Source organism: Aspergillus glaucus (assembly GCF_001890805.1).
Source record: "Aspergillus glaucus CBS 516.65 unplaced genomic scaffold ASPGLscaffold_19, whole genome shotgun sequence".
Classification (NCBI taxonomy): domain Eukaryota; kingdom Fungi; phylum Ascomycota; class Eurotiomycetes; order Eurotiales; family Aspergillaceae; genus Aspergillus; species Aspergillus glaucus.
The window spans coordinates 215,282-233,984 of NW_019170471.1; the positions used below are offsets into that span (position 1 = coordinate 215,282).

The window sequence follows — 18,703 nt, forward strand, 5'->3', positions numbered from 1 at the left end:
AGAAATTTTAATACGTATTTCGTTATACCCCAAAGAACAACATCATGGGAATCAATAAGTTTGGAGATTATCTACGCTGTCCGTCGATTCGCTGTTAACCCTAACCCAGATCGGAAGTATAGCCGTCTCGCTCATCACGAGAAGTCATTCGAATGAAAAAAAAAAAAAAAAAAAAAAAAAAAAAAGGGAACGTACGATGAAGTCGAGCCCTAATACAGTTTCCGCCATGCTGCTGGCCATTGATATGCATGACTGGGAGGTCATAAACTTCACCCGAGATAGAGGTCTACTGTTGGTATCATTCACATCAAGGGAACGACCTAACAGATGCTGGTGATGACGAGAGAAGCTGGATATGTTTCTTTATATCATATCGTCAACCAAAACCTCGCGGTGTCTCGCGATCTGCGAACCGCATACTGACTTTAGAGGCATAGTTCGCAACCTGAATAAAAGAGAAGCGCCATGTATATGATAAAAGAAGTAATATAAACCCATAGATTCCATTATAGATCATAAGAAACAAGCGAAGGACGGACGTCAACATCAATCATGCTTGAACTTCCCATTATCGTAATAGGAAATCCTACCACCAGCCATGTTCAAATTCTGCCTTAGCAACAACACCCTTCAAAAGCGCCACCAATGAGTCTTTTAATGGATTATAAGCACCAAAGAGATTGTTCATGCACTTAGTCAGTGGTGTATTCCGGATTATGTTCTCTTCTTCCAAGGTATAACCCGTCGTTTCAGATTCCACTTTTTTTTTTGACCCTCCGTGCTGTTTTTGTCACCATTCAGCGTGTCAGAAAGCTGATCCCATGCTGTAGCTCCTGTAAGAGGGAGACGCCATCGTCGATGTTGGTACAGGTGATTTTAACATTGCCAGTGGGAAGGGTTTTGACGATAGCTGTTGTTTCATTTGATCTTGCTTTGCTGGACATTATCGTTGAATAAGACCATATGGTTCGGATTAGGAGTCCATGGTTGTGGAGAACTTCGAGAACGGTCTCTTTCGCGACGCTTCGGGGAAGCGGTAAATACTTTTTGTTCATTTTCTTGGAAATGCATCTGAGGATATAGTCTACTTGGTATATTAAAGAAAAATGAGAAATGGTCAGGTTGACGATGGTTGTATATAAGCACGTGATAAAGAGTCTATGGTTGGTTGAATTGGGAGTATGTATGTAGGCTTGCCTATCAGCCAACCCAGTGAATCAATCCTTTTTCTTTCTTCCTTTCGTTTTTCTCTTTTGATCCTCCTTTTTCCTTCCTTCACCCCATAGCTGTTCATCCCAAGCAAGGTTGTCCCAAAATCGATCCATCCTGCTACGCTGGGTTAAAAATAAAGAGAGATAGAAGACGGCGTATCGTCCGATTTATGTTTCCCTCAGACTTCCTCGTATACCACGAAAAGACCATATACGGGCATAAAGATGGAAAAGGGCCTAAGTTAGCCCACAAATCATATAGTGCTGTCTGGGTCAAGACCCATTTTACAAATCACCAACCGAAGAAACAGAGACCGTTTTTTCTGAGGCGGCACTCTTGATATACGTCTCTCCACTTCGATATCCCAACTCGACCTCTAGTATATCATACTAAGCAGGGATGTCCCAAGCCCGCTTGTCTTGCTATTGCAAGAATCCCATGAAGAAAAGCCCTCAAGAGTGGCTGTTTTGTTTTATGCATTTGTCAATGCTGCGTCTTTGCTCTGAAACACTCTCGTCAGTTTCACCGATGGCTCTCTTATAGCCATAAATCGCATCCGCAAACATCACCAGATTAACCTTTTGTGACTCAACAAACAGCGTCAATGTTCTGGATCACACAGCAGGCAATGGCTATCTACCCTCTTCCAAAGGCTTCACCGCGAAGAGAGTCGTCTGCGGCTTATGTCGCCTTCCTAGCTGTGGCTTTTATATTCCGTCAAGACCATAAGTTTGACATTGAAATGACTGATAATTGAATGTTTTGAATATTCATCGGTTGTTTTTTTTATTTTTTTATTATTCAAAACAGTATTATAGCAAAAAGCATTATCTAGATACAGCAGTTCGTCGTATATGTTGGTGGTATATGCAGATATTAATACAGTATCATCCAAGCAAATCCAGTCAAATCTAATCCAAAAGACTCCAAACTCATACATACGCCAGCCCTAGATCAGGCTCATATCTATTAAATCATACCAAGGAAGGCGGCTTAACTCCCGAAAGCCGCCGAACACTATCCCAAACACTATCCGGTACTCTAAAAGGCAACTTGTGCCCCTTGAGCGACTGATCAATTAACCACATTCCCACCACAAACTCTTCCCTGTCCAAAAGCCCGTTTTTCTGTCTATCAACCAGATTCCAGATCTGCGATAGCACGGTTTCAGACAGACGGCTGCGCGACCAGATATCGCGCACGACCAGGTTAAGCACCATGTCCGATGTGTTGGTTGGATATCTTGTTCGGATCTCTTGGTAGTATGCGACAGCGTTGGGACCGAGGGCTTTTGCTTGGGACGGAAGTGGGGGTATGGGGATTAGGTGTCCCTTGTTGGCGGCCCACACGCCTTCGTAGCGCTTGCGTTCTTGTTCGCCCACGGCGCTTTGCCAGCGTTTGCGATCGCCTTCGTGGTGTTTGTGGGGATGTCTGAGTAGGTGGTGGTGGTTTTGCTCCGCGGGTTCCGGTTTGGGTGGATCGCGGAGCGTTTGGCGCATGCCTTTGGGAGGGCTCGGGAGTCGTGAGTGGGAGCGATTGGTATCATTGGAGTTACTGCGGAAGTGGCCCAGGCTGTTTAGGATGGAGCGAGAACGGGATCTTCTTCGGGGTTTGGGCGGGGGCGGGGGTATCTTTTTCGACGGGGGTGCGTGGGATGATGCGATGGACGAAGCGACAATGGCGTCGGATAGTGATTCTGTGTCCATGCCGCTTGATTTGTCCAGTGTGCTTGTGCTGCTGTTGTTATGCGAGGCGGTCGATAGCGATGCCATGCTGGGTGTTGGGATTGGTTTGGAGGGTTCGAGGTCTTGCATTATGATCCCCTGGCTTCGGGGAAGGCCCCGAGAAACGGGGGAACCATTTGGTCGAGGTCGAGGTGGTAGAGCAGGCCTGGGCGAAAGGGGTCGCGAACTCAGACTAGTACGGGAATCATTCGTTGTCTTGTCATTGACATCATTGTTCTGCGGTGCTGTGGGAAATGTGCTCGATCTTGGGGGGAGCGGCGGTTGGAATAGCTTCTGCGAGCTAGGTGTAGGGGATGGAGAATAGGTAGACCTTGTTGCAGCAATCCGAGCAATATTGGAAGACGAGGAAGTCGGAGACATGACCGGCTTTCGCGGAATGACCGGCGGCTTTTGAGGCAACGGGGGCGGTTCTCGGTCTTCTCGTAATAGGTTTTGGAGTGCTGGGCTGGAAGCAGCTGGGTTTCGAATTGGCTTTGGCGCAGCCAAGACCGGTTCCTGTCTGCTCTGCGCATGCATTATGCCTCCGGCAGGTTTCTTCTCGTTCCGTACGGGGGACCGTTCCGCTGCCAATCGGGCGGCGACGAGTTGCGGCGTTCGTGATCGGACCGGGAGTTTGACGTCCTCCAGTGTATTATCGTTATTTTGACTCAACGGACTCGATCCGCGAGAGTGCGCCACGAACCTCCCGATCTTGTCCTTGACAGAACCCGCTTCCGGTGCTGGAATGGAGTCGGCATCGGAAGGGGATAATGATCGGCTCGGAGCATCATGATGATGCGAGCGTGGTGGTTGAATATCTGGAAAGACGGCGGTTCCCATGGTTTGGATTCTGTTCTTAACACCTTGCGATGGAGCTTCTTTGGAAGGTTTGTTGGTGAATGCGAGTGTCGCTCCTTGAAGCGCCGCCAAGTTGATACCGTCAGGGACATGGTGCGTCTGGTTGCTGCGGATCGAAGCAGAGGACTGCGTTCTCGCCATACATGGAGAGTAAGAGGAGTCTGGGGGCACGATGAAAACTGCCCAAAGGTGAATTGAATTAGTTATAAGCCGTTTTGTGAATAAAAGACCCGATGGACGTTCTCAGAAAGGCGAGGCTGGGAGAGCGGTGGTGCTGACTCATCAGGGTGGTCACTGCCTAGTTAACTAGTTATAACTATCGAGTCCCAATATCTCTCCTCATTTTGCGTCCTGTTTTTCTGGGCATCTCTCTCAGATTCCTTTGTTTCATTGCTCTCACATCATGTTTTTGTGTAACACCAATAGAAATACGGCCATCCTCGTTCGTCGCGTCCTGAGCCATCACTACGCCCTCCAGCTCCACGACTTCGGTAGATCTCCTTGGCCCAACTGATGGCCACCTCATGGGTTATCAGCTAGACATATGCTATGATAGAGTCGGGAGCATGGATATTAAATATAGATGTATTAATGCTGCGCTTTGCTAATATCTTGACATCTCGCATCCTCTGTCATTCTGACTGAATTCTTTCCGAACCTAGCAAGGCTCATATAATAGCGGATGCTTTTCGTAGATCACTCTTATATCAAGATATCTTCCCCACAATCACAACCAGGCCTCCGCAAAGCCCTAGGAATGCCAGCTGTCACCCGCTGCGACGAAACCATTACCAACATGTTGGTTGAGCACGGGGCCCGCGTCAAGGACAGCATAGCTTTGCACAGTGTTATTTCCCAACACAAGAGTTGTATTGCCATGACAGAGCACCTGGTAAAGTCTAGAGTAGACACCGCTGTTTCCTGCTGCCCAAGCTTGCTGCATATCGGAGATTAAGTACTATGTAGCTAGAAGTAATAGTTAGAATGTCTTTCATGTTCCTCAGGCACCAGGCACCGGATGATGTCACGTCACATGCTTCCTTATCTTATCGGCGCTGCAGCCTAGGACTTGGTGAAACATAAAATAACCAGCTTCTCTTTCATCGCAAACCATCTTGGGCAAATCACGGGAGGTAATTGTCGGAAACATGGATTCAGACGAGGTTATGGGGTCTGCGGCTGGGGAGCAAAATGAAGACCTTGACGAGAAGTAAGAGTCTAGCTTGGTCTGGGAAGTTCATCCAAACTAACGCTACAATGGTAGATTCCCAAACCGCCCACAAAATCATTCTCCTACACTCCCTTTTCACGAACTCTTTCTTAACCTCTTCAACCCGCTCAGCGAAATCAAGAAGAAGCCCGCAGGGCAAGGCCCCGCGCGCCGGAAAGCCGGTCCTAGCGGAAAGTCTGCAGCGAATTTGAACCCCCTCGAAAGGCGACGTGATGTAATAGAGCGATTCATATCGCGGTGGAGGAGGGACGTGGGCGACGACATTTACCCGGCCTTCCGGTTAATCCTCCCGGACAAAGACCGGGATCGCGCGATGTATGGTATGAAAGAGAAGGTGATCGGGAAGATGTTCGTGAAGATCATGAAGATCGATAAAAACTCCGAGGACGGTTTTAATCTTCTGAATTGGAAGCTACCAGGACAGACAGCAGCGAATCGAATGGCTGGCGATTTTGCAGGTCGATGTTACGACGTGATTTCGAAACGACCCATGCGGACAGAACCCGGTAGCATGCTGATCGAAGAGGTCAATGAAAGGCTCGATCAGTTGTCTGCGGCCTCAAAGGAAGAAAATCAGTTGCCTATCTTGGCTGAATTATATCGTCGAATGAGTCCCGAGGAGCTCTTGTGGTTGATCCGGATTATCTTGCGACAGATGAAGGTTGGAGCCACGGAGCGGACATTCTTTGACGTGTGGCATTCGGACGCAGAGAACTTGTATAGTATCTCTAGCAGCTTGCGGCGCGTCTGCTGGGAACTCCACGACCCCAATCTTCGGCTGGAGGCAGAAGACCGGGGCATAACGTTGATGCAATGCTTCCAACCCCAACTGGCACAGTTTCAAATGCATTCGTTGGAGAAGATGATCAGCCGAATGAGGCCAACCGAAGATGATCAGGTCTTCTGGATCGAAGAGAAGCTCGATGGAGAACGTATGCAGCTGCATATGGCGCCTGACAATTCGTTACCTGGAGGTCGGAGGTTTGGCTTCTGGTCAAGAAAGGCCAAGGACTACACGTATCTCTACGGGAACGGGATACACGACGAAAACGGCGCCCTGACCAGACACCTCGGGGATGCATTTGTGGATGGTGTACAGAGCGTGATTCTGGATGGTGAGATGATCACCTGGGACCCTGAGCAGGATGCGCCTGTTCCATTCGGTACACTGAAGACGGCTGCGCTAGCTGAGCAGCGGAATCCTTTTTCGACGGGACCACGGCCTCTGTTTCGTGTTTTTGATCTCTTGTACCTGAACGGACGGGACGTGACGAAATATACCCTCCGTGACCGTCGGAATGCCTTGCAAAAGGCTGTTAAACCGGTTAACCGGAGGCTTGAGATACATCCTTATCAAGAGGCCACTACTACTGCAGAGATCGAGACCGCTCTTAGGACAGTTGTCGCAGAAGCCTCTGAAGGGCTGGTGCTGAAAAGCCCTAGATCCCCTTACCGGCTGAACGAGAGACACGACGACTGGATGAAGGTGAAGCCAGAGTACATGACTGAATTTGGCGAATCTTTGGATCTCATCGTGGTCGGTGGGTACTACGGTAGCGGTCGTCGGGGAGGTTCTCTTTCCAGCTTTTTGTGTGGACTGCGTGTCGACGGCGCCCAGAGCTCACAAAATACCAATCCCATGAAATGTTACTCCTTCTGCAAGGTTGGTGGAGGTTTCAACGCACAAGACTATGCGAACGTCCGCCATCACACAGACGGTAAATGGATGGATTGGGATCCGAAGAAACCACCCACGACATACATCGAGCTGGCTGGTGGGGATGCACAGTACGAACGGCCAGACGTGTGGATCAAGCCAGATGACTCGGTTGTTCTCTGTGTCAAGGCCGCATCGGTTTCTGTTAGCGACCAGTTTCGAATAGGACTGACTCTGCGGTTCCCGCGATTTAAGAGACTACGCAGCGACAAGGACTGGAAGAGTGCTCTTTCTGTCCAGGAATTCCTCGATCTCAAATCGAATGTGGAACAGGAGCATAAGGAGAAGGAGTTCAGTGTTGATAACGGTCGCAAGAAGCGGGTTAAGAGGACGACGAAGAAGCCTCTCGATATAGCGGGAAACAATGCAGACAGGGAGGTTGGATACGTTGGACCGTCTGGTCGTATTTTTGAGGGGTTAAACTTCTGTATGTCGACGCCTTCTCACATAGGAGCTCTGCTGACAATATCAGATATCTTGACGGATTCAAGCGTACCAGAGAAGAAGTCGAAAGCTGAGCTGGAGCAGCTTGTCAAAGCCAATGGAGGCAAATTCTTTCAGACGAGCACTGCTGCACCGAACACTATTTGCGTTGCGGATAGAAGTATGCCACATCCATCTCGGTGAAGATACCTAACAGAGACAAATTGACACAATCCAGGAACGGTGAAAGTTGCATCACTTCAGAAAAGCGGCGAAATTAATATTATCCGACCCTCATGGCTTATGGAATGTGTCAAGCAAAACACAGTCGATGCAGGTCACCCAGACCTACTACTCCCCCTTGAAGCAAGGTTTGCATACACCTGCACTTCTGCTGTTGAAGATAACGCTCACAAGAACCAGGCATATGTTCTTCATGACAGCGAATAAACAAGAAGAAGTCGAATCAAACCTCGACCAGTTCAACGACAGCTACGCCCGGGACACGACAGCCAACGAACTCAAGGACATCCTTGAACAAATGAGCAAACAACATAACTTCGACAGCTCACAATGCCCCGACACAATCACCAAAATCACCGTACGCATCCAAGAACGCGCATCCTCCGGCTACGAAACCCCCATTGGCTGGCTTCTCAGAGGTCTTACGCTCTACTTCAACCATCCCCAAACCGAGGAAACAAAGGAGACAGACCAAGCACACAACCTCCGCACAGTCGCGGCGGCTAACATCGCAAGATTCGCCGGCGCAGATATTGTTTCTGACACAGCAGACAGGGCTATAACCCACGTAATTATGGACCCTGACACGCCGGCTGCGGAGATTTCCGCGTTTCGGGGATCGTTGGCGGCCCGAGGCGCGGGGAGGAAAGTGCCGCATATTGTCACGAGTAAGTGGATTGAAGAGAGTTGGGATGCAAAGACGTTGTTGGATGAGGAGAGTGAGTTTTACCCTTTGTTTGTGTCATAGTAAATATGATGAGTGCTAATGCTAAACGTTGCTGTAGGGTTTCAACCTGCTAGATGATACGATTGTTGTTTGATTAGTTTGCGATGATACCAATAATCCTCTCTACTTTTTTTTTTTTTTTTTTTTTTCCCCTTGTTCTTTTCTTTTCTTTTTTATTCCCTCAGAAAGGATCAGATATATTAGCATTTCACGATAACCAGCCCAATGAGTCATATGTATACCCCTGCTACCACGCACATACACAATACCATAATACAATAATCCCTGCTCAATGCCGGTCCCATCCCACATCCACCCGTACTTGTACTAGCCCTATACAGCGTCCAGGGTATGTCCCCCCGAGATACACCACGCATACCACCCAATTAGTACATGCAGGGTATACACGTGCAGTCCTAGTACTGCACCCTGCGAGGACCCCACGCTGCTGCGTATCAGCATCGAAACATAAGAGTATGATTAAAGAGTTGGTATAACTAAAGACGCCATACCCCGCGTTTGCGATTGGGTGGAGATTAGAGATAAGGATTGAGGTGGGTGGGATTGGATCGGGAATCGCGACAAGGGTCGTCGTATGATACGATGTATGAACTAAGGCCTGTGTATTCTGACTCTGCTCCGGAGATGTACAGAGTAAAGAAGTGTATCATCCTTTTACCAAGTATGTTCTGTGCTGTCGCCGTACACGTCCAATCCAAGCAGATGACCTGTTCATGTGCCATTTGGCTAAGTGGATAGCGTACTGTGCACAGTGCAGGGGCCTGCTGGCGAACGTCATGTTGCATGTTGCATGAGAATGAATAGATTAAACAATGAATAAGATAAGATAACTGTTGTTCTGTATTCCAAGTGATATATGAAACAATTTCACATCCCAATTCCCAACGCCTCGCTCATGGTATTTCCAAAAGTTAAAAAAAAAAAGTTGCAATAAGTCGTACACAGAAGAAGTAAAAAGTATTCAAACAGTGATGCCAATCCATCGCGATGGAACGCCATTTTCATCCTCGTCCTCCTCTTCAAAGTCGTCGTAAAAGTAATCGTTGTATGGACATCGGGGTTGACTGTTTTTGCGGGGTGGCAGCCATACCCGCGCTCGTGGGGGGATATCGTTTCGGAGCTTGCCGCTGCGTCTCATGTTCATCTCCAAGACCACCACGCGTAAGAAGTCGCTGTTTTCTCTGGGCTCTCGTTGGCGCGACATGGGAGAAATCTCCGGATCAAACGGACAGCATGGTCGATTCCCGCGACCCCTTGCGCCAGCCAGGTGAAATGCACGCTTGCGGTTGCTGCGGCCCCCGCTCCGGCGATAAGTCTGCATCTGAATGGAAACCGGGCTTTTTCGGGAAGCCTCAGCAGCCCCATGAGGGTGTTCATCGTGGTAGATATGCATCTCGGCCGGCGAGACGATGATAGGGTTCAGATACCGTCGAAGAGCAGGCGACGGCGGTTCGTCCATTGGTGGAGGTCGACGGTCGTCCGTCAGTTCGGGCGTGATGGTAAACAAAGATCGAGTGAGAAAGTCATCCGGCTGAACGGACGGGGTGGTGAATGCGGACACAGTCTGAGCCGCTGACTTGATGGCGCGCAACGATGCTGTCAGATTGGATTTGAAGGATCCAAATCGTACGAATGACCGGGACGGAGATGGGGTCTGAGGGGAGACTGAACCTGTCAAGGCAGCCTTTGTTTGGCCCATGTCGTCCACCCCCGTATCGGATAGCAGCGTATCGAGAAGGGGATGGTTGAAAGCACAATCCTCGGAAAGCGACACTCGCCGGTACTTCTTCTCTGAAGGACTCCTCGGGCTGAATGGAGAGAACGAACCCGGCGAACTCGACGGCGAGTCCAAGTCATGATCTAGCGATGGTGTGGATTCTGTCGACAAAGATCGACCAGAGAGAGACGCCATATCACTATCACTTCCTGTAATGGACATCCTTTCGGCCTCCTCGGGAGGACTAAGTAAAAGATCCAAGGCGGAGTTCCCAGTCCCTGCCAACAGGTGGTCTTCTTCCACATCATCCATCAACATTTTGCTGAAATCCTCCAAATGAATCTTTCGAGGGAGCTTTCGGGTTGTGCGCGTGGGCCGGTTACGTCTGGGGGCCGGGATCGCAGTGGCTTCCAAGATAGAAGCAACGGAGGACGGCAAAGGACGGCTCTTGCTAGACACATTCGATGAAGCCCGACGGAGGGTCTGTGATCGTTTCGGAGGTTTGGGACCACTATCGGTGGACAGCTGACGCGAAGACCTCACAGAGGAACCGTATTTTGTAGGGATGACAACCGGGCTGGTGTGGGTTGTCGAAGGAGCCTCGGTAGGAAAGTCGTAGTAGTCGGAGACATCTCCGAAAGCATCCCGCCGGCAACGCTTGCCGTCACCATGGGTGTAGCTGCTTTTCGGAGAAGCCACAGGGGTAAATAAAAAGGCTTTGGGAATCATTGTTGCGTAGTGTTGTTAAACCTTTGTACCAAAGAACAATCGTGTAGGGCCTAAGCCTGGTGAGGCACTCTGGTCGAGTGTCTGAACGAGATACATGGATGTATGGGAAAAAGAAATATTTAAAAGAAGCACCCTCCCAGTGAGAAAAGCCTAGAGGATATATGGACAGCAAGCAGAGGTGCTGTGTTGGCAGTGAGGCTGTCGAGGATTAACAATAAGCCAGAGATGGGTATGGCCGGGGCTGCTTTGGGCAGCGGTCCGCATGCAGGCACACGACTCTGCAGGTCTGACTATGCACTGGGGATGATGTAGGAGGACAGAAAAAGGAAAAGAAGAGACGTGGGAGCAGACCAGATAGAAAAGGGGGAAATGAAGAGAAACAGACGAATATAAGGAGAAAAGACACGGAGACTAATAACTAGAGAGAAAGAAAGAGACGGAGTACGGAGTCCGGAGTAGAAGCGATGTCATTCTTCGCTGACGGCAAGCGAGCCAGATAAGCTGCGGGTAACGACATTACACCGGTATTATATACCGGAGCGGTCAGAGATCTTCATTGCGTGTGGTTGGCCGCAAGGGACACTACGCAGGGTTGGCCGTCTTTTCGGGACGCTGCGGAATCGTTACGCAAACGGTATGGGTAAATTTTGATTGGTGTATAGACTAGAAAAGCGGGGTGGGCAGTGCCGAGGTGCCCAAAACAGCAAACAGCACGACACCGCCTTTTTTTGCGTCTGCCCAATGTGTAATGCAGTATTACACTCTGTTACGCACGATGATGCTTATTTTGAATGTATGGAGTAGAGTAGCATTCAAGAGTATAATTGATGTAACACTATTGTCTGGATAATAGGTTTTTGTTGTATCAGATCCCCTGTCTTCCATACTCCGGGTATACCCTGTCGTGGAAAACCCCTAGAATCTTCCTTGTTTAAGGTTGTTTCTAGCGCCCCTGTATACCGAACGAAACCACACCAACAATAATAAATACATAATTAGCGAGTTATATATGAAAGACTGAAACACAATAATAAAAAACTTTTCAGCTCTCATTAATACTATTAATATGTCAAGGACTTTGTGGAGCATAAGGTATGTATTCATTTGTATGATTGACTGCTGTTTGCTGTGCTGTCAACTGCGGTCTGTATGAGAATCTTTACTATTATGTATGCGCTGGAGATCCTCGTCGCACCAAAATATTGTTAGCTGAACATTTGAAATAAAATTTGATCTAGGAGAATTACTTTTTTTCTTTGTTTATGTCTCGTCCGAGTAGCCTAAGGACTCTAAGGCTGACATGTGACTGATAGCCTGATAGGAGTATCTTCATACAGCACAGGCACTACGGAGTATACAATGAGCTATACCAATGTTCTTATCCCAATTCTACCAACATTAACAAAATTCTCTCTTTCTGTGTAAAATAGAGCACACAATCTCAACTGTCGATTTTAGCACGAAATTGTCCAATTAGTTAACTAGCATCACGTCTTAGTCAGCCCCGCTAGTCCGGACAGCTCGTCTCCATGCTGCACTCCGTACATACTGCGACTGCAGTCAATCAGATTCGTCGCTTCTATCAGATTGCCCAATAATCCTCGGCCGATTACAGAAGAACGGATTCTTCCATTGTTCTCTCTTATCGCCCTCCGTCAATAACACGTCTGTGCGATTCGACACCCTCCACCTCAGATCCTCTACTCCACTGTGGGGTGAAGTCCCTGTTCTTGATCTGTGAGTTTGTCTACCCATGGTTGATGATGGATATGGCCTTAATGCAGCATCTAACCGTCCGTCTTACTTTTCCTCTCCAGTTAACAAATGCTGTGCGCATGTCGACCCTTCGCTCTATCGGTCCCTCGCGAACCCCTATAGCGGCGGCGATGCTCTGTCCGAATCGGCGTCCATGAAAACCGCCTAACCCACCACCTACCTATCTTACTCGACGAAGCATGACCATTTCTGGTCTCACTCGTCCCCCCCCCCCCGCACGCGCACTGCTAGATATATAACATGGAAGACTCCTTGCACAGGATGCAGGATTCTCAGGCACCCAAGGACCCTCGGGTGACCGGCAAGGCAAAGAACGCAAGCGCAGAAGACAAAGGTTCGGCGTCCAAGAGACGCTGCGTCAGTACTGCTTGCATTGCTTGTCGCCGGAGAAAATCAAAAGTGAGACATTGGAGCTGTGTGTTGGCGGCTCGAGTAAGCTGACAATTGCTGCTTAGTGTGACGGGAACCTTCCAAGCTGCGCGGCCTGCTCCTCCGTCTATCACACGACCTGTACGAGAATCGCCGAGAATCTCCCTTCAAGGAACACAGCTGATCCTTTCTAGGCATCTACGACCCCAACTCCGATCATCGTCGAAAAGGTGTGTATAGAAAGGACAATGGCACTGTACGAACGGCTCGGAATACAACGTTGCAGACTATCATTCAGGCAATCCTGAATTACGGGGATGAAGAGGAGGCATTTGAGCTGGTGCGACAGATACGGTCATGCGACAATCTGGAAGATGTAGCAGAATCGATCGTGAATCAGGAGAAAGGACTCGCAGCGTCTGCTAATGCTGGGCCTGCCGACGAGGATCTCACGCATGCAGATCGGTTCGAGTCTGAATTAGCGGACAAGGTCAGCGAGCTCATGTTGGACGGTTCTCGTAAATTCATTGGAGGCACTTCGAATCTCATCTTCCTACCACCCGGGTCGGAACTCTCCGAGCTTAATACCGCCAATGAACCTGGGCATGGCGATTTCGCGGTTGTCCAATGGACGAATGTCACGAATGATGAGCAGCTTATCAGCCACCTTATGACCATGTACTTTACATGGCATTACCCCTTCTTCACAACCCTCTCCAAAGACCTGTTTTACCGGGACTATGTTCGAGGGATATCCAGCCAATATTGCTCTTCTCTGTTGGTCAATGCCATCTTGGCGCTAGGATGTCATTTCAGCTCCCGAGAAGGCGCTTTGCAGGATCCCCGCAATTCGTCAACTGCAGGAAACCATTTCTTTAAGGAAGCAAAGAGATTGGTTTTGACCAATGACGAGCACGAGAATGTGAAACTCTGCACTGTTCAAGCGCTGGCGCTCATGTCTGTCCGGGAAGCTGGCTGTGGCCGTGAAGGCAAGGGCTGGATTTACAGCGGCATGAGCTTCCGCATGGCTTTCGATTTGGGCCTGAACCTTGATGTCACGAGCCATGGTACACACAATCTTGATGAGGAGGAAATTGACGCGCGGCGAATCACGTTCTGGGGCTGCTATCTCTTTGACAAGTTCGTCAACTCTTCGCACTCTGCAAACGTTTCGAGTAGCTAACTATTATAGGTGTTGGTCCAATTACTTGGGTCGCCAGCCGCAACTGACAACGTCCAACTGCAACGTACCCAAAATCGATGTGCTTCCCAACGAGGAGGCAGAGCTTTGGTCTCCATACACGGATTCTGGGGTGGATCACGAACGCACGCAGCCCTCACGGACACGAAACGTTGCATTGCAGATCTCCAAGCTGAGTGAGATCAGCGGTGACTTGCTCATTTTCTTCTATCTCCCACCATCTGCGGAAAAGACGCCTTCTAAACAACTGGAGCTCAAGAAACTCAGCGAGGTCCATACTCGTCTTGAAGCGTGGAAGAAGGGATTGCCTCATGAATTGGAACCTAAAGAGGGACAGCTCCCTCAGGTTCTAGTGATGCAGTAAGTTGTGCTCGCACTGTTGGAAGGCTATGCTAACCATGTGAAGCATGTTCTATCAAGTCCTTCTCATCCATCTATACCGTCCCTTTTTGAAATACAACAGGTCGACTTCGCCACTTCCTCAACATGTCTCGCCGCGTAGACTATGCACACAATCTGCTTCTGCCATCTCGAAGCTGCTTCGGATGTACAAGCGTACATATGGCTTCCAACAAATTTGCAACATTGCAGTCTACATTGCACACACCGCCTGCACCATTCATCTTCTGAACCTGCCAGAGAAGAATGCCCAGAGGGACATTATCCATGGGCTCCGGAATCTCGAGGAAATGGCTGAAAGCTGGCTCTGCGCACGGCGCACCCTTCGCATTCTGGACATATCTGCCAATAAGTGGCAAGCCCTATTGCCGCAGGAGGCGTCTATCATCTTTGAACGTACACATGCCAAATGGGGATCCTGGGGATCCTGGGATCAACCAACATCCCCGTCCGCGATTTCGGAGGAATCTCCGCCAGCGGCAACGCCTCCTCGTATGCCCACCGCTACAATCAACTCGCCATCGTCGCATCCCGCGCTTTCTCAGCAAAGCAACTTCCAGTCCATCTCCGCAGGCTTGGCTATGCCGATGACACCTCAGTACCAGCAAGGAAACACCATCCCTACACCGGTCGCCGCTACGCAGCCGCCAAGTCGCCCAGTGAGCATCCAGCGGCAAAGGCCCGATAACCAGTTCGTACCAGAACCAACCTATCTACGACCGGTATCCCATCTTTTCCACCCTGTTCAAGCCGTTCCTTTCACACAGCATGATGCGTGGTACGATGCCAATCCAATGGATAACCAACAAACAAGTCCATCTGCCGGTACAGATGCATCCCCAATGACTGGTGGCTTCGACGGTTCAACTACAAACCTCGTGGACGAAAGTCAAGACTGGTGGTCTCGCAACTATATGGGGATGGGTAATTGGGAGGAAGGATGGAGTGGGATTACTGGTTCTGCAACAGCACCAACTCCACTACAACAGTTGTCTCATATGCAGACAATAGCAGGGAATGACAGTGAAGTACCGTCGCAGACGATGGCGTTGGGGCAGGGTCCTAATTCGCCTGTTTATGGGAGTATGGGGTTTTCGCAAAATCTTCAACAATAATGATAATACTACCTGGCCAACCATACTCAGTCTATGATTTCAGCTAAGGCTCCATTCGTATTTGATTGTGGGAGGCATTATCAGTTTTAGGATGATAAACGTATCCATTCCCATCTTTAGTCTATTTCGTCATGTTTTGCTCTCTCCCATCCGCGAACACCTTGCACCTGCTCAGATCGCTGACCTTCACTCCACTCGCAAAGACGAAAGCAAATAAACACAGGAACAGACAATCACAACTACCCGTACAAGCCGATTCCTTTCTGACAGAAGATAGGGGACATGACACAGTAATGACCTCGTAAGAGATAGGGTTGGAATGGTTGGTGACGATGGAAGATATTCACGGGTCATGTGTCCGTCGCAAACGGGGTCCTACGATGGTTTGTGGAAATATGAGCTATAGTTTCACCCGTGGTTATTTCCAATAAGGTCGACTGCTATACAAAATTGTCGGATTGTACACTAAGGAACGTTTCCGACTGAGGATCTACTCGTAGGTGATTATGGAAACGGTTACAAACTTGTCCACCGTGTTCATTCAGAAAGCCAACAAATACAAATGGGTGGTACTCTTTGCCCGCAGAAAGCGATTTTGAGACATTCTTGTCAACCAAACCCTCGAGTGCCGCCGTTTGGTGCCCCCCCATCCTTTTCCTCCAAAGAGGGCAAGGTTGGTTTGCGGGGCGCGGAGTGACTTTGAAGATAATCCATATCAACGAAATCCCTCAGTACTAAGTCGGTCAATTGATCAACTGCCTGGTCTTTCTCGGGGGTTATGTGGGAGGTGTATGTGCTAGTGCGACCGCCACGCTCTCATAAACTTTTCCAGATAAGTCTTCAAGTCCTGAAGGCACATGCGGCTGTGAGAGACAATCTACGAGACCCTGCGAGAAGGTCATATTTCGTGCCCTCTCAAAGACCAAGAAGACATGGACTAGCGGCCACCTGTGCTTGTTGGAGAATGCTATGCGCTGGAATGATTCAGGGCTAGATGATGTTTTCTGTATTGAGGGTGTGCCTTCAATGCTCGCTCGTCGCACTTGAGCTCTCAAGAGACGCATGAATATGATTCACTGGTATTATTCATTGCAAGTTCTAGGTACCACACTTCGATTATTTCGCATATTTTCGCCTATTCCCTAAGATACCGTATCTCATCGAGAAATCTCGCCCCGTCAATCGATGAGCCCTGGGCACCACTAAGCTGCTGTGGCCTGTTAATTAGGATTGAAATTTTTTTTAAACTGGTATTGTTCGGTGCCTAGTACATGTTTAATAAATTGTATTGGATTAGCAGAATACAGGGGAGATGTGCATGTTCGAGATCGCACAACTGGAGGACATAACATTGATGAGTCGCCACGTCCGTGAGAATTGTCCAAATATTGAAGCCAATCGTTCATATACTCCATCACAGGACTTTCTTCCCTATTTTCATCGGTTTGAGCGTCCACATCAAATCCATGGGTGTTGATAACGCCGCGGATTTATTCTACCTTGAATATGTTATCGCATTCTCGTGATGACAGCGAGTTCGCGACCAGCCTTCCCTTAATTGCCTGGGATCTGGTCAGTATAAATATGCTCGAATCGGCTACAGGATAAATTCGAGAAGGTAATCTTCTTTCTCGAATTCGTGTCAAGTCCATGGGCCTTATTTATGAAGCCGTCCGCATGGGCGGTATAGGGCAGCACTCCCATTGCTTTTTTATTACCGTCTCCTGCCTTGTTGTTGTAAATATTTTTTGGCAAGGCTTCAATGTCGTTCAATTGGGCCGTGGTTGAATTCTCGTGTAACAACAACGGGATGAGACAACCAGCATTGTCCGGAGTCAACTCATGCTTTCTTAAAGAGGGGCAAAGAGCGTATCTCCTGGAGTTACACTGTTATACTTGGGAGTGTGGCACTCCCACCGCGGATGCAAATGCCGTGTCCCGGCACCCCTTTACGGAGGACAGGGCGCCAGGAACTGGATATAAATACCTCCAGCTTGTCCATCCGCTTAGACACAGCCAGCATCGCTTTAGCACCAACCCTCAATAGCACAGCTCAAACTTTGAACGAGTACGACCAAATGCAGTTCTCCACGATATTCACCTTCACCATTGCCCTCCTGGCTAGTCACATCATGGCCAATCCTATGAACCTCCGAAGGCGCGACGTCTGCTGTGAATCGGGCATTGAATATACTGATGTCTGCTGTGCTGAATTTGTATGTTGCTAAACGGGTTCTCTGGTGTGTTATATTTGCTGACGATGAATAGTGCCTTGCCATTGGAAAAACTGGTAACAGCTGTGAGGCAAAGTATGCTTCTCTTCTTCGTCTTCTTTATACGGGGTTGAGGATTAATGTGGCTAATTTGAACGATAGCAAATGCGCCTGCAAATAGATCCGTTAAATCGTTGGATAGACAAGCCCCGGGATTGATTGTGGATTTGATGGTGTTAATTGTTGGCCTGGGATGCTCTCACACTTTACAGGCTGCTGTCCTTCTGCTAGAATATTCAACCAGCATAGCCCGGATAATCCCTAGCTTCGGTGTGTCATTGTTCGACGGGTTATGTGAACTAGCTCCGGTTCTCCGGTACAAAATACATTGAGAAGACTAATGAGATCTTACAAATCTTGCAAAGCCCGAATATTCGAGTAATCACACTGTCATAGTATACAGTCACATGACAAAAGTCTACATAATTCCGCGTCGCGCGACGCGCCACCAGATATTGTCCATCATCTTTTCAACCACCTACACCATGCCTCGCGCCCCTTTGCAGTCTACTAGTTCTAATAGGACTGGTAGAAAGGAATTAGAACCTTTTCAACGGGGCATTATAGTTGGACGATTCCTTGCAGGCCAGAAAAAGGCCGATATTCAGCGCGCAATGCATTTACCATATACAACAATCCAAACCACCATTGCAACATATCAGTCCTCCACCACTGGCACTAGTTCTTCTCGCATTGGACGGCCAGAGATCCTTTCTGATGCCGATAAGTGATATATTCTTTTACAAATCAAGCGGGATCCCTTTATTAAAACTGAAGATATCTGCAAATTACTTGGGATGCCTATTTCTACACGCACTGTTGCACGCATGTTAAAATAATCTGGGTATGGCCACTGGAGAGCACAAAAAAGACCTCAATTAACTGAAGAAATAGCTAAACTACGCTATGAATGGGCATATGTGCGCAAGGATTGGACATATGAGCAGTGGAGCAAGATTATATGGAGT

At 48.7% G+C, this 18,703-nt stretch overlaps 5 protein-coding genes across 5 annotated transcripts; 3 read left to right on the top strand and 2 right to left on the bottom strand.

Moving 5' to 3' along the window:
* Positions 1 to 1,984: 1,984 nt before the first annotated feature.
* Positions 1,985 to 4,004, bottom strand: irs4. Its single transcript, XM_022547297.1, has one exon. The coding sequence runs from the start codon at positions 3,933 to 3,935 to the stop codon at positions 2,187 to 2,189; it is 1,749 nt and encodes a 582-aa protein (XP_022398030.1). The 5' UTR covers positions 3,936 to 4,004; the 3' UTR covers positions 1,985 to 2,186.
* A 916-nt stretch (positions 4,005 to 4,920) lies between these two features.
* ASPGLDRAFT_76311 (DNA ligase (ATP) DNL4) lies at positions 4,921 to 8,281 on the top strand. Its single transcript, XM_022549845.1, has 6 exons — positions 4,921 to 5,004; positions 5,059 to 7,169; positions 7,215 to 7,346; positions 7,404 to 7,536; positions 7,589 to 8,127; positions 8,194 to 8,281. The coding sequence occupies exons 1-6, from the start codon at positions 4,943 to 4,945 to the stop codon at positions 8,211 to 8,213; spliced, it is 2,997 nt and encodes a 998-aa protein (XP_022398031.1). The 5' UTR covers positions 4,921 to 4,942; the 3' UTR covers positions 8,214 to 8,281.
* A 612-nt stretch (positions 8,282 to 8,893) lies between these two features.
* Positions 8,894 to 11,022, bottom strand: ASPGLDRAFT_50387 (uncharacterized protein). Its single transcript, XM_022547298.1, has one exon. It carries the CDS (start codon positions 10,600 to 10,602, stop codon positions 9,118 to 9,120), a length of 1,485 nt encoding a protein of 494 aa, XP_022398032.1. The 5' UTR covers positions 10,603 to 11,022; the 3' UTR covers positions 8,894 to 9,117.
* Positions 11,023 to 12,639: 1,617 nt separating this feature from the next.
* On the top strand, positions 12,640 to 15,462 carry ASPGLDRAFT_132434 (putative C6 transcription factor (NirA); the record flags this gene model as incomplete). Its single annotated transcript, XM_022541119.1, has 5 exons — positions 12,640 to 12,777; positions 12,834 to 12,888; positions 12,942 to 13,887; positions 13,940 to 14,308; positions 14,355 to 15,462. 5 exons carry the CDS (start codon positions 12,640 to 12,642, stop codon positions 15,460 to 15,462), a joined length of 2,616 nt encoding a protein of 871 aa, XP_022398033.1.
* A 2,745-nt stretch (positions 15,463 to 18,207) lies between these two features.
* Positions 18,208 to 18,701, top strand: ASPGLDRAFT_50393 (uncharacterized protein; the record flags this gene model as incomplete). The annotated part of the gene is made up of 2 exons (XM_022547299.1): positions 18,208 to 18,462; positions 18,607 to 18,701. Coding segments are annotated over exons 1-2 (337 nt in total), but the record flags the coding sequence as incomplete, so codon positions are not given.
* Between the last annotated feature and the right edge of the window lie 2 nt (positions 18,702 to 18,703).

What these genes read in the sequence shown, in the direction of transcription:
- irs4 (XM_022547297.1), bottom strand. Translation starts at nt 3,935, where the DNA reads ATGGCGAGAACGCAGTCCTCTGCTTCGATCCGCAGCAACCAGACGCAC.
- ASPGLDRAFT_76311 (XM_022549845.1), top strand. Translation starts at nt 4,943, where the DNA reads ATGGATTCAGACGAGGTTATGGGGTCTGCGGCTGGGGAGCAAAATGAA. An exon ending in TTTTGAGGGGTTAAACTTCT is followed by an intron (nt 7,170 to 7,214) that starts GTATGTCGACGC and finishes TGACAATATCAG; the next exon opens with ATATCTTGACGGATTCAAGC. An exon ending in GACGTTGTTGGATGAGGAGA is followed by an intron (nt 8,128 to 8,193) that starts GTGAGTTTTACC and finishes ACGTTGCTGTAG; the next exon opens with GGTTTCAACCTGCTAGATGA.
- ASPGLDRAFT_50387 (XM_022547298.1), bottom strand. Translation starts at nt 10,602, where the DNA reads ATGATTCCCAAAGCCTTTTTATTTACCCCTGTGGCTTCTCCGAAAAGC.